Below are 15799 nucleotides of genomic sequence, written 5' to 3'. Positions count from 1 at the left end.
ATCAATAAGCTTGTTCACAAATAAACCAAGGTTACATTGCATAAATATATGTTTGTGCATGCGAGTACATACATACACATGTTATACATTTGTTCAATCCACCATAAATGGATATGGATATAGAATATACAAATATGTCAATATCTTTATACAACTTTATGTGGTGGGTCATATGATAATTAGCATCCAAAGCACTTTTATGCAGCAAACAGCTCTAGGGGTGAGTGTCATTCATTCCACAGTCCACACTCTTTTACAACAAGCCAGTGGCAGGAGCGTAATAACCCAGCAACCTTTCACACAGCTTACATGTCACACTCCAAACTCAACCTTAACCTCCCCTCTACACAGATTTCACTTATAATCTCTTCACTTCAATTCCTCTCTCAAACTCCATCCTTCTCCGGCTATCCTCTTGTTCGCCGCCTCCATTAACCGTCAAGTAATTCCTCTTAACACTTTAACTTTTGTTCTTCAACTCATAATTGATTGCAATAACCAATGTTTTAAAAACCAGTTCAAACTAACCGGTTGTACCGGTTGAGCTGTCTGGTAGAACCAGCTGCTGAACCGCCCGATATAGCTTCGCCAAATCCGATACGATAAAAACCGGACTTTAAGTACTTTTTGTTGAAATTAGCCTGCATTTATGATGATAAAGTTACAAAAACAAAAGAAGTCATTCATTATCTCGTTTCATATCCAAACTGCTTTTCCGACAGTGAAACGTGATTTCCGCACCTGTATTATACATATATATATATATGTAGAGTTCACACACTCATGTATATGTATATGTATTATTGTTGTGTGTATCTAGAGAAAGAGGATGACGTCAGGAACGAGGATGCCGACGTGGAAGGAGCGAGAGAACAACAAGAGGAGAGAGAGGAGGAGGAGAGCCATCGCTGCGAAGATATTCACCGGTTTGAGGATGTACGGTAACTACAAGCTGCCGAAACATTGTGATAATAATGAAGTACTCAAAGCACTCGCTGATGAGGCCGGTTGGACCGTTGAACCGGACGGAACTACGTATCGTAAGGTATGATTCTCCGTTGATTGTTAGAAATTTAACGAAAGAGGTAATAGTAATAGATCGAACAGAATCACATAACCCTAGATGGTGGCGCATTTTAGCAGGTCGTCGTCCGTTTGTCTGTTAAAGTGTCAGGATGTACAATGCGCACCGTGTGGTCACGATCTGCCGATCGATTGGTGAATGGTGGCGAGTGTAATAATATGCTGACGTGTGTAGGCTCTGATTTCCTGCGCATTTTAGCAGACGTTTGTTTTGCATGTAATCAAAATTAGGTCATTTGTTTACAGAAATTCGTTGAGATCAGAAAGTTTTGATGATTTAAATCCTTTGTAGAAGTTGATTTCTCTAGAAATTTAACAAATGAGATGATAAATCGTACAAAATCACATAATCCTAACTTACGGATGTTCGTTCAATGGCGAGTACGTGACGGTTGCGTATTTTAGCAGGTCGACGTCGGTTCGCCTGTTAAAGTGTCAGGATGTACAGTTTTGACGAAGTCGTTGGACAATGCACACCGTGCGGTCTCGATCTGCCGATCAACTGGTGGCGCGTTTAGCAGTATGCTGACGTATGCAGGCTCTGTCTTCCCTGCGCATTTTAGCATGGTCCAGAGACGGTTAGGCTTAGATCATAAAGTTGTTTTATTTCTGATTTCTGATCACTCTCCGGCGTACATTAGATCCGGTAGAGATTTTCTCAAGACTTCGGGTCGGGTGCCGTTTTTTATATTTGTTTTCTTTCGTGTTAAAAAGATTCCCGGTGGCGAGAAAACCTAGAAAGACCATAGTACCCTTTTAGAAGTTTTACTAACTAGGGATGCAAACGAGCCGAGTTACTCGCGAGCTACTCGAACTCGGCTCGAAAAAAAACTCGAACGAGTCGAGCTTAAACGAGCTCGAGCCAAAAAAATAAGCTCATTTATTAAATGAGCCCGAGCCCGAGCTTCGGTTATTGGACTTGAACCGGCTTGCGAGCCTAAACGAGCTTTCTGTTTATATATTTTTTATTAATATATTGAACATATATTTATATAATAATTACCATTTATATAAATATAAAAAACTAACTTAATTATATGTATAATAATAATTATAATTAATATAAATTAATTAATAAATACTAAACGTGTCGAGCCCGAGCCTGGTCGAGCTCGAGCTCAGCTCGGCTCGGCTCGGCTCGTTTGCACCCGTATTACTAACATCTTTCATTTAACCATAGGGATAGTTTTGTCATTTGCTAATTCGGTTGTCACTGGTACAAAAATAATTTTGGTATTATAAAATAAAATGGATAAGCTACAGGGCAACTTCTTTTTGTGGGTCTTTTGCTTTAATTTTTCACACAGGTCCTTTTTCAGTAGGCATGTGTACAAAAATTGTAAATAATTGAATTCATAAATGGTCATTTCTTCTGCCACACCTTAAAATTTCAAATCCAAAATAGTGTTTCTTCATTATTACTGTACATTGTTTATTTTATTATTAAAATACTGTTTCTTCATTATCATTATATACCAAGCGAGTTATTAAATGACAAAATGTAATCTTTTATAAAGTAGAAGTGTTATATATAATGAGAAGTTTTTTGGTTTTAATGTGGTATTATTGATTTGATAGGAAAAGTTTTCATACTTTAGGGTGTCATCCGATAGTGGTAGTGTTTGTACTCACTCTTGTAGTCCAAAACCAATCAATGGCTATTTTCATGTTTCTATTTTCACTTAATAACTCAAGTTCATCTTGAAGAGTAATAAACCTTTGATTATCTTTTTGACGTTATGCCAATTGCGTAGCATGAACGTCACACATCCTACATATATTGATCTAGAAACAACAAAGTAACATATTTAGGGGCTGTTTGTTTTAGCTCTTAATGGTTTAGATCTCTTACCTGTTCTGTACTTAATGGTTAAGACTGTTGTTTCGCGAGCAGATGTCTGAATGGTTCAGACATTTGACTCTGAATGGTTAAGCATTATACCGAGTTTGAATGGTTAACAACTCTTATCTGAATTGGTCAGACATTTTCTATTTGCCTTTAAATGCTTACGCATTATATTGGCTCTTAATGGTTCAAACCTCTTACTGGTTCAGCACTTACTCATTCAGAAGTTGTCAAACAGCCTCTTTGTCGATTTTGTGGGTGGAAATTTAGGGGTGAAAAATGTGTCGATTGCTGGGTTGAAATATTTCAGGTTTACAAACTGAATAGGTGAACCTGTACCCAACCCATGTATCTATCGTGTCAAAGATATCAACCTAACACACATGCACACACGCTTATAATCATGTTATGTTTAGGGTCGACCGATTTAATGTTCGTCTACGAATATGAGTACAATTTATGTAAGCTAGTACTCATATTATTACAAAAATTGTATCATTGTAAATTTGTAATATAATTTTGAGTTATACTAAGATGTTGTAGTCATCAAGTAATCATTTTGTGCTTCTTACGATGTAATTCTTTTAGCTAGTTTATAATATTATTTTATCTGTTGGTTAAAAAATAAAACATAATCAACCACTTAAATCTTTTTTTAACATCTCTAGGGATGCAAGCCTATAGAGCGGATGGAAATTGGTGGATCAGCATCAGTAAGCCCATGTTCATCTTACCAGCCCAGCCCATATGCTTCCTATCACCCAAGCCCACCGTCATCTTCAATTGCAAGCCCATCCTCATCCTCTTACGTACCCAACACCCACCCAGATTCACTCATCCCATGGCTCAAGAACCTTTCTTCTTCATCCTCATCATCACACTCAGCCAAACTTCCCCATCTTTACATCCACACCGGGTCCATTAGCGCGCCCGTGACCCCACCCATGAGCTCCCCAACAGCTCGATCACCTACCCGAATCAAAACCAACACTCTTTGGGGAGCACCCGCTCCCGAATGGTTAACTGGCATTCGTCCCACGTCTCCAACTTTCAGCCTTGTGGCAGCGAACCCGTTTGGGTTCAAGGATACGGGCTTGTCTCATGGTGGCTCGCGAATGTGGACACCTGGTCAAAGTGGGACGTGTTCTCCTGCAATTCCTGCGGGCTTTGATAACAACGCGGATATTCCAATGGCGGAAGTGGTTACCGATGACTTTGCATTCGGTAAAGTGAAGCCGTGGGAAGGAGAAAGAATTCACGAGGTTTGCGGGTCTGATGATCTTGAGCTTACTCTTGGAAATTCAAAAACTAGGTATGTTGTAACATAAGTAACATTTAATTTGTCAGTATACATATATGCATCTGAAATTTTTCTTGTACAGGTAAAGTGCAATCTGGAGGCCTCATGAAGGGTGTAGAATGGATCAATGCAAGTTTGTGAAATTGTTCCTTTCTTTAAGTTTCTTTGTTGAAGTATGTTTGCCCATAGCACATTATTATAATCCATGCATGATGCATGTATAATCTAATTAAGTCAGGAAAATGGGTTCGGACCAAAATGAGTTCAGGTAGGAACAAGCCGTTCTTAAAGAGTATCATTTTGGGTAGGTTTAAAATGGGTCTTGACAAAATACGTTCGCCTTCAATTGTGTCATTTTGGAAAAAAAAAACCTGTCAAAACCGGTCACCCACTATATTTGCTTTTACAACGGCTAGTAGCAATGGAGGGCCGCAATGGAGGTGACAGCGGCTGTGGTGCATACAATAGGGATTCGTAATTGCTCTCGTACTCAAATCCATTTATTTCTTTATAAATGTGTCACAATTACTGGGTGTAAATCAAATACTACATTTTGATGCAACCAAGTTAAACATCTAATACACTTTATATAATTATATGTATAACAAAAGAACAAATTAGTTCTACAAAACAACACACTTTTAATTTATAAAATTATTTTTAATTTGATTAATTATGAATTTACATCGAGATAGTTGGTAAAAGGGCAACAAGTTGCGCCGCTACTTTTAATTGTTCATGTGTAGTTATAACTTATATAAATACATATAACAAATGATCAAAAGTATCATACACCTTACCGATTGATTCAAATACCAACATCCTAAAGATCAGGGAGAAGCTTCTTTTCCGAAGAACTGTCCTTGCTGTCATCGTTGTAGATTGACGAATCTACCCATGGACCATCATTGGAGAAGCTAGTGGGCCTTAGACTGTCGGCTGAAATGGTGGAGACTTGTGTTTGACTGTCATGTGGTATCAAGTCGAAGGCTTTGAACCTCATGTCTGGGTCTCCTGGACCTTGTTTGACGACCATTGGGGGCTGAACCGCCATTTTGCCTTCCAACATCTTGACCACGGTTGACATGGGTGGCCTTAGTGTTGGAGATGGATTTGTGCATAAAAGAGCCAAGTTAAGCATCCTCATTGCCTCTTCTTTTGAGTATTTTTCAAGACTAGGATCCACTAGTTCCAAAAGATTCCCTTGCTCATGTAGCACATATGCCTTCACAAAGGAAAATGGAAATGATTAGCACTTGTTTTTATCTAAAAAACAATGTTTTGAAACCGGGTTGGTCATCGAACCAGTCATACTACTAGTTTATTGGTTGGTATCAGAAGACTAATAAAATAATTTAAAAAATATATATTGTTTTTTAAGACGGAAAAACACAAAATAATCAAGAGAATCTTAGGAAATAGTCTTTAAAGTCTATTGTTATCTTGTTTATATTCAAAACAATAAAAGAAATAAATGTGTATGAAAGATCCAAATTCAAATCTTACAATTTTAAAATGATATTTTCGCTAAAAAAACTATTTTTATTCGAATTTGGTCCAAGCACTGAACCATTTCGTTGCTGATTCAACCGCTTCAACCCATGCTAGCTAATGTCAAAATATTTAAGCGCTAAAATGTCAAAGTGTTGAGAGTTATATAAGTTTTTTTTTTTTTTTTTTTTTTTTTTTTTTTTTTTTTTTTAAATAGGTAACGGCTTGAAAGACTGAATTTACCCAGTCAAGAAGGTACACGAAATCTTCCTTTGGCCTGTAGTTTGTATTGCTTTTCCCGCTAACAATCTCCAATGCAACAACTCCAAAGCTGTAAATATCTGCTTTATCTGTCAAGTACCCTCTCATTGCATATTCTGGAGCCATATACCCTCTACAAATATCCACCAACAAACATCTCCACCTTAGAATAATTCTACCAAATCATGTAAAATGTGAATAAAAGAAACAATAAAAACACACACATGGTTCCGGCAATTCGTGTGTGCTGATATGAGTATTCTCTTCTTCATCCAATTTTGCTAAACCAAAATCTGATATTTTTGCATTAAGATCCTTGTCAAGAAGCACATTGGTGGCTTTTATGTCTCTATGAACTATTTTTAATCTCGATTCTTCATGAAGATAAGCTAAGCCGCGTGCTACTCCAATACATATCTTCTTTCTAGTGGTCCAGTCCAAATTAAGTTTCTGGTCCTCGTGACCTATATATAATAACATTTTGAACTTGCGCAATTTTTATTTAAAAAAAAACTTATAAATATTTAACGTTCGCAACTATATCTATCCCTTAATTTGTTTTTTCATTGAATATGTATAAAATAGAGGAGTATCAGGGTAGTGTTGTATATATTTACCGAAAAGGGCGCGAGCAAGACTGTTATTTTCCAAGTATTCATATACCAGTAATAATTCTTTTCCTTCAATACAACATCCAAAAAGTTTTACAAGATTTGGATGTTGTAAAGCGGATATCATGCCTATTTCAGTGATAAATTCACGGTTCCCTTGTTTTGATCTGGCGGACAATTGCTTGACAGCAATCTCAGAACCATCTGAGAGTACACCCTGAAAATAAACGAAAAAAACGTTGATATAATCACACCTTAAATATACATGTAAACAAAAACAATGTTGAGTTATATTTTTTTTACCTTGTAAACTGGTCCAAAGCCCCCTTCGCCAATCTTATTAGCAGGATCAAAGTTATGAGTTGCACTTTTGATCTGTCGTAGACTAAAATGCCACGTTTGCAATTCAAGTGCACGAAGCTCTGTGAAAAAGCGTAATGGTTTTAGCTAAAGGGGTAATTAGCAATATCGAAAACAATACTAGAGCTAGAGGTGACAACTTCGACCCAATTACTAATGAATGTGCATATTTGGGTTATGTTTAAGAAAATATAAAAAACTTTTCTCCATGCATTCTCCTAATTTGTTTTTATTCAAAAACTTTGAGTGTTACCATATATAGTTTTTTTCATAATTATCGCATTAGTTATTTACTAAAAAATATAAAAGATGGACAAAATAGTGTTTACAGATCAATTCAACCTGACTAGGCCCGTTTCAACCCGACCCCTTTTGACATGTTACCATACCCACCAATCTTGTCATCTCTAACAAAAAGCATATTTACAACCACACACTTTATATATATTGCTGATACCTTTATCTTCTTTATCTCCACCTAAATAACCTTTCTTCCAAAGTATGCCTAAAACTATCCCAACAAATGCGCACGAAACAATCACAATTCCAGCTATAGCTCCACCAGAGAGTCCGGATCCTGTACTAACGTCAAAGTCTGCACAAGGAGAATAAGGAGGTTACACTTGCTCTTAAAAGTAAGAATACAAAATGAAAAGAAACAAACTAATAATAACTTGAAAGGTTGTACTAACTTGGTGTTATTGCGATAGCGGATAAAAGAGGCCCATATACACCTCTATTTGGAACCGCAGTAGTCCCCTTTCCTGCCCAGTACAAGTGGATATCCAGGGTGGTACCATTAACCATAACATTATCAAAATCTATGAAAGTACCCCTTTGGACACCATCTGCTTCTTCCATGATGTTGAAGTTTTCCCTTTGCCGAACTCCCTATGCGAAAAAAGGCAAATCAAACTTGTAACTATATCTCCAATTGAAAGTGGCAATTTCAATCCATTTGGCTAAAAGTGATTCAATCTTTAGAAAAAAAAAAAAAACAGTTTTGCCACTTCGAAAACATACGGTTTACTAAACAAAGCTGACATGTCACTTACTTGGATGGATATATCAAAATAGCGTCTTCCAAGACTACTATAAGTTGTGTCATTAGTAAAACTTATTTCCGCAAAGTGAAGCCTCACTTTATAACTCCCCTGTCGCAAACACAGTGCATAGTACCTTAGCGAAGTGGGAGAAAAACGAGCTGTGCGATATATAACACCACCTGTCACATTTGTTGAGCTGGCAACAAATGGAGCATTATCTTTGTCGAAGAAGCCACCATTTGTGCTGTAAGCCCATCTCTCCGGAACATGGTAAAAGTAAGATTGTTCGTCCGTTAAATCTTCTTCATATTCGTTTCCATCAAAGTTTGTTCTGGTTCCACCACAATTAATAAATAAAGAATGACCTGCAATGTATTGCATTTGTCAATATGTAGTGATCAATATAACAAAGAAACAAACAATAGAGTTACGATAATAATACAATCTGTGTTACGTATATAGCACTCTTACGGTTGGGGTCACTGCTGCAGGTATGTTGGTCATTCAAACACCAAGCATATCTATAAAATTAAGTCAAGTTAGGTCACATCACTATTTACGTACAATACAAAAGTGCGTGTGTGTATACGTTGGTGATGGGACATACTCGTTGCTCGTGGCTGAAGGTGAAAGGGCTGAAACTAAATTCCTGTGGTAAATGTACCCAACGATTAGCGAAAATATAAAGTAACGTTTGCATATCTAGTAAGTTATAGGATAAAAAACTTACAAGCTAGATGACTGACAGTTCTTTTGTTGAGACCGTGTAAAGTTGTTGTAAGACAAGTCGCTACAATAAAAAACACGTAAGTGATATAAATCACAATTCCATACACTACCGTCACAAAGACCGAAAACATATAAATCACTAACATCTTTTCTTTGCTTGAAAATACCCAAGCGGGTATCTCTCCGGATAGCGAGTTGTTATTCAAAAACCTACATCCATGGAGTCATAGACAACATGTTACCTCAAACTATACACAAAAAATTGTAAAAATAAACATGAAATTAAGGTGTAAAATATTTCTAATTAGTTGCATACAAGGCATCAAAGCGTATCGTCTGAAATGAATCGGGTATTTGACCGCTCAGAGTGTTGAAGCTCAAGTCACTATACAATGAAATATTTTGGATTAAGTAAAGATAATTAACACACACATTTACGTAATTTAACAAAATGTATACTTACATAAGCTTCAAATTGCTCGGGTTTCCAATATCTTCCGGTATTGAACCAGTAAGTAAACAGTTTCTCAAGGTCCTGCAGTAGAATCAAGTTAATTAACTTATTAATTCATTCTTTTGTCATGCACCAGTCAATCAACTTACAATCTATTCATCTGTGTCATAGCTTGCAGATTAGGAAACCTTGAACTTGTTGTTCCTGTCAAATCACTTATCCTCCTAACAAACATAGAATATATGAGAACTCAAAAAACAAAAGTGAAAACAAACTGGAGGCTTAATAATGTGCTCACAATCCCTTCAACTTTGTCAAGAGAGATATTGAAGGAGGAATCGGTCCCGCCATTGAAGTTCCTTGCAAATCACTGCACAGAAATTATATATGATGAATATATTGGTATTTAGACTATTTTACATAAGAAAGCAAAATAACACTCACAGTCTCGTGAGGTTTGTCCAGTTTCCGATAAAATCAGGTATGCTACCTGATAATGAACTTCCGTCTATCCTACTGCAAGAAGAATACATATGTTTCAAAGTTAATTGAATCATAATTCACTTGTTGGTTAAAAGAAACATGACATGACTTACAAGTCTTCTAAATTGGTCAGGTTGCCATATGATTCTGGTATGGTTCCTGTAAAGTTATTGGCAGAAGCAACACTGCAAGAAATATTATACATAACATGCATTTTATCAATGAACAAAGAGTGAATTATATTTAGAATACGTCAAGTAATCATACAATCTTCTTAAGCGGGACAAACGGCCAAGACTTTGGGGAAGTGGTCCTCCAAGCAAATTGTCTTCTAAAACACTATTGTACAGGTCAATAATGTAAATAAGCAATGAAAGGTCAAAATTGTATATAGAGTTTCCATGTAAGGGTCTTTACTTACAGCGCCTCAAGTGTAGAAATGTCACCTATTTCTTCAGGTATGGTCCCACTGATTCGGTTCCCCAAGAAACTCCTGTGGAAAATAAAGCGTAATAGTGAACTCACAGAGTTCGAGTGAAAGAAAGTAAAATCTGAAGCAGGTAAGTGATATAGTAACTCTTACAAAATGCTAACACGAAGCTGACTGAAACGGGACGGAATAGTGCCATTTATATAGTTGACAGACAGATCTCTGTGTAAAACACAACACAAAACTTATATTCATATAAGATAAAATGAATATTTACCATCTACACAATGCGGTTTATTAGTGAATATGTTGGAAATACATATGTTCCTATGTTAGTTAAACTTTAGTTATGTGATAATTATTCGAATGATATGTATATGTATATGATATGCAAACTGATAACTAGTATATTAGGGGTAGTATGATAAGCGGTTTAAAGGATAAGTGGGTGTGTATATTTAAACTGCATTATAAGGCAGTTACCCGCCAAATTCCAACCGCCAAAATGTAACATATAAGTATGAACTGCCGGCAAATGTTTCTAATTACCAAGACATTTTCCCTCCAAACAGAAAGTGTCCATATTGTATCCATTTCTTTCAATCTATTCGTATTGCATACTCATGTTCATCATGTCTGCAAATCATATTATGTTTTCCGCTGCAAATAGTAATACACATGCAGACAATGATGATATATCGGCTGTCCAACATAGTGGTATCAGAGCCACTTCAAGATCCGATGCAGAAATTAAACCAACAGCCACAACGATGCCATGTCAACACTGTTTTGATGAAAAGAATGAAAGAAAACGAAGATCCCGACGAGAACGTTTATGTTATTATTGTCACTTGCCCGGTCATCAAATTTACACATGTAAAGCCAAGGAAAACGATGAAGAATTACAACTAATTCGGCAAGCGGTAAATGCCGGAATAAGAACCCAGAACGAAGAAGTTCACTGTCACGATGAGATGATAGTCACAGGGACAGACGGTGGACAATGGAAGGACATCTGGTATGTTAATTCAACTTTTTCATCATCATTACGTGGGTAATATTGATGTTTTCAAAAGGGTTAAGCATATCATGGGTGTCGAAATGAAATCCGGTATGAATAACTTCTTATTCATACGCGGAGTAGGGATTGTTGAGATGAAAACAGGAAATGATACGCTGAGAATTCCCAGTGTATTTTACTCACCGGATATTGATCGAAATGTTCTAAGTCTTGAACAATTAACCCTCCAAGGTTTCACGGTCAGAAAATCCGGTGATTCATGTAAAATTTTTCCCATGTTTTCATCTCCGGTGGTGAACTCTGTAAATGATAAAACTGGGCTATCAAAAGAGGAGGAACTGGGGTTAAAAGAGAAAGAAAGACTGCATAATATGTGCGGGATTGATGATGAATTCAAGAGTGACTATCTGAATTCATATTTTGAATCGCTGAATGTGTCGGAGAAGGAAGAAGAAGACTGGAATTTGATGATCTTAAAATCATTAGAATTTCATGATTTCGATGACTGCAAGGCCCTGATGAACATGCTTGATGATCGTGAATACGTATTCAAGTACAAAGTCATTTTACAAAAGAAATTCGAGGACTTGGTTCGGTGGTTTCTGTATGATTATATGGGAATCACTTTAAGGCCTATTCCTCCTTTCACCACTGATAAAAAGAAGATAGATCTGTTAAGTCTATACATTCAGGTGGCAAATGATGGTGGATATCGAGAAGTTACAACTGAGAATACATGGCCAATTATAGCGAAGGATTTAGGTCTCGGATATGAAGATGGAGATTACATAAGAATAGTGTATGCCATGTACCTTGATGTCTTAGAATATTACTATAAATTCAAGACAGTTCAAAACAAGGTGCAGGTGAAGGAAATGATCAATGAAGACGCTGGTTTGTTTAAAAACTGCGAAAGGAAGTCCGGAAGTGCAGACATAGTTCAAGAAGGTGCTGCAGGAATCGATCAACATGATGAAGGTTCGTCACGAGGCAGCCACAGGAAGATCAGAAGTGCAGGAGATACTCAAGAAGGTGCTGCAATGAATAGTCAAGCCATGCATTACGCATTGTTTGCTGAAAACGGATGGGCAGACAACTGGAGTGCTCGTAAGAGGAGGAAAAGATTTAATTTTACTCACATGAAGAAGGCAATGGAAGAGGCAAATCGAAGTGTAATGCAGAAGGGTTCCAACATAACCAAAGTTTAAGGGGGTTGTGTTGGAAATACATATGTTCCTATGTTAGTTAAACTTTAGTTATGTGATAATTATTCGAATGATATGTATATGTATATGATATGCAAACTGATAACTAGTATATTAGGGGTAGTATGATAAGCAGTTTAAAGGATAAGTGGATGTGTATATTTAAACTGCATTATAAGGCAGTTACCCGCCAAATTCCAACCGCCAAAATGTAACATATAAGTATGAACTGCCGGCAAATGTTTCTAATTACCAAGACATTTTCCCTCCAAACAGAAAGTGTCCATATTGTATCCATTTCTTTCAATCTATTCGTATTGCATACTCATGTTCATCATGTCTGCAAATCATATTATGTTTTCCGCTGCAAATAGTAATACACATGCAGACAATGATGATATATCGGCTGTCCAACAGAATAGAGTGTTGGCAGCGGAAGTTTATCTTCATCATACACATAGTTTACAGAACTTGATTCGCCATAATCGGGTTTTGGATGCATAGTGAATCAAATGAACAAAACAACACACACTCGAAAAGAAGACAGAAAGATTTTGAATGAAAGGATATTATTAGAAAATATCTTGGTGCCGGTTACATTCCCGGAAAATCGTTTAAATACCACTGCGAAGGAACGGTTGATGGCGGCGGTTATTTTTGGCGCCAATAACCTCCATTCAAACCGGTATGTCATATAAGACATACCCCTTTACTAATATTCGATACATACATACATAAATAAGTATAATAATCATATAATACATAATACACATACTAAATATAATATAATATAATATAATATAATCAAGTTTATATGTTCTAATACTCCCCCTTAATTAAACTGGATTATATCCACGGGAGTTCATTAAAACGCTTCGGTTGGCTTCGTTCACTGCTTTCTCAGCTTGCTGGAAATCGAACCTACGTCGCTTTTGTGCCTTGTTCATTCCCATCCAATCATTCCCAGCAAACAGTGCATAGTGCTCTCTATCATCATCCGGTATGCAACCTGTACTTATCGTCCTTCTTCCTCCTTCAGCAGCCCTGTCATCATTCCTTGCAGAACCTTGAGTTTGAGCTTTTGTAACACTGCCTTGTACCGATTTGAACTTGTAATAATATATAATAACATCCAAGTACATAGCATATAATATCCTCATGTAGTCTCCGTCTTCATAATCATGCCCCATATCTTTCGAAACCATTGCCCATAAGTTGTTTGAAGTCACAGTTCTATGACCACCTTCTCTCTTGACTACCATGTAAAGTTCTAACAGATTTACTTCTTATTATTACCCATGTACACCGGAACCGGTCTCCAAGTAATTCCCATCTTTTTTTTTAAAAACCAGTCGATCATTTCTTCAAATTTCCCTTCTATTTCATACTTGTATTTCATCACATACTCGCTGTCATCTAACATATCTAAGAGGGCCTTGCAATCCAGAAATTCTTTGAATTTCATTGATTGCAGAATCATCACATTCCAATCGGGTTCGTTGGAAGTTAGATTCAACTTTTCGAAATAATCATTCAAGTAATCAGACTTGAATGTTTCATGTTCTGATTCCTTCTCGATTATTAACTGTTTCTCTCTTGATCCAATTTCATCTTCTCTAGTTAATCCCGTTATGTTATTTTTCTTATTCATGAGGGGTGTACTAAAGGTAGGGAATAATTTGCATCTTTCTCCGTTAAACTTAACTGTGAATCCTTGAATTATTAGTTGATCAAGGCTAAGAATATTTCTATCCAATTCCGGTGTGTAATAAACACTTTGGATTCGAAATTTTTCATTTCCTGATACAACATCCACAGCCCCTATGCCTCGTATGAAATAAACGTGATTTTCACCGGTGTTTGTTTCAACACCGAATATGTTCTTTATTCTCTTGAAAGAATCTAAGTTACCGGAAAAATGACGTTTAAGTTTTGTGTTCACATACCAAATTTCCGACCAAAGGCCACCGTCAGTGCCGTTGATGATGAACTCTGAGTCTCTAACGTTGTCTTCTTCATGTGTATGTGTACCAGTGTCAATGGCTTGCCTAATCAACAAAGTTGCTTCATCATTTTCTTTTTCTTTGCAGAACGCTATTTGATGTCCAGGCTCATTATAGTAATAACATCGTCTCTGTATTGTCTTGGCCATCGATCTTTCTCTTTGTTCATCGGAACAATGTTTACATGGAAGAACCGTTGCAGACGCGTAAACTCTGTCTCCTTCGTAATCTGCCGTGGCTCTGGCTCTGATACCACATGTTGGCAGCGGAAGTTTATCTTCATCATACACATAGTTTGCAGAACTTGATTCGCCATAATCGGGTTTTGGATGCATAGTGAATCAAATTAACAAAACAATACACACTCGAAAAGAAGACAGAAAGATTTTGAGTGAAAGGATATTATTAGAAAATATCTTGGTGCTGGTTACATTCCCGGCAAATCGTTTAAATACCACTGCGAAGGAACGGTTGATGGCGGCGGTTATTTTTGGCGGCAATAACCTCCATTCAAACCGGTATGTCATATGAGACATGCCCCTTCACTAATATTCGATACATACATACATAAATAAGTATAATAATCATATAATACATAATACACATACTAAATATAATATAATCAAGTTTATATGTTCTAATATAGAGTATATTGTTTACTACTTCCAGCATAATGAAAGCTTGATGATCCACTTACATTTCTGTCAGATAAGTGAGATTAACAAATTCTTCAGGTAGAACTCCTGCCAAATTGAGTCCTCTTAGTTGGCTGCAATTTAAGCGCACATATGGAAATATATAAACACCGATTAGCGCTAAAGTGGACAGGTAGCCTTCTAATAATGGACATTAAACATTGGCTTAAAAGTGATTCCTTTAGTTCCAAATTAACCAGTGGTTTCCATTTGAACTAATCCCACAATTCCATTATATATAAAGACATGAATATTCATACATTGTTGATATGTGGCAAACAGTGGCGGTACAGTTGCAAGTTACATTGCTGCCATATTCCATAACGCCTGTGCTATAAACGGATATTGTGTTATTAAGCCCAAAACCTCTGCTGCATGAATCACTAGCAACATTCCAATTGCTATATTGTAGTTTTGAGGCTATCAACTTCATAGCTTCAACTGTTACGAACAGAAAATATATATATATATATATATATATATATATATATATATATAGGGGATGGATCATGAGAAAACTAGTTTAAATGAGAAAACCAAAAAACTAACTAAAAAAACCTAAAAAAAACCAAAAAAAATACCAAATTTTTTTTTTTTTTTACAATTTTTTAATAAAAAATCGCTACTTTATATGTATGGAAAAAAATTTTCAAAAAAAAAAAAAAAAAAAAATTTTTTGTTGTACTGCACATGTGCACTAATACGGAAAGACTAAACCACTTAACCCACCACCCACCGACACCCCCCAAAAACCTAAACCCCCCCCCCCACCCCCCAAAAC

The 15799-nt window shown here is 36.5% G+C and overlaps 1 protein-coding gene and 1 pseudogene across 2 annotated transcripts; one reads left to right on the top strand and one right to left on the bottom strand.

Moving 5' to 3' along the window:
- The first annotated feature begins 239 nt into the window (after positions 1–239).
- On the top strand, positions 240–4545 carry LOC110908890 (BES1/BZR1 homolog protein 4). Of its 2 annotated transcripts, none has more exons than XM_022153885.2 (4): positions 240–442; positions 821–1045; positions 3598–4241; positions 4312–4545. In XM_022153885.2, exons 2-4 carry the CDS (start codon positions 830–832, stop codon positions 4313–4315), a joined length of 864 nt encoding a protein of 287 aa, XP_022009577.1. In that variant the 5' UTR covers positions 240–442; positions 821–829; the 3' UTR covers positions 4316–4545. The 2 variants fall into 2 exon arrangements, with proteins under 2 accessions (XP_022009577.1, XP_035835534.1); XM_035979641.1 differs by having other exon boundaries at positions 723–1045.
- Positions 4546–4924: 379 nt separating this feature from the next.
- Positions 4925–15455, bottom strand: LOC110908888 (annotated as a pseudogene).
- Between the last annotated feature and the right edge of the window lie 344 nt (positions 15456–15799).

This window comes from Helianthus annuus, chromosome 11, assembly GCF_002127325.2.
Source record: "Helianthus annuus cultivar XRQ/B chromosome 11, HanXRQr2.0-SUNRISE, whole genome shotgun sequence".
Classification (NCBI taxonomy): Eukaryota; Viridiplantae; Streptophyta; class Magnoliopsida; order Asterales; family Asteraceae; genus Helianthus; species Helianthus annuus.
The sequence above is the reverse complement of the archived record's forward strand: the minus strand, read 5'-3'. Positions and strand labels throughout refer to the sequence as shown.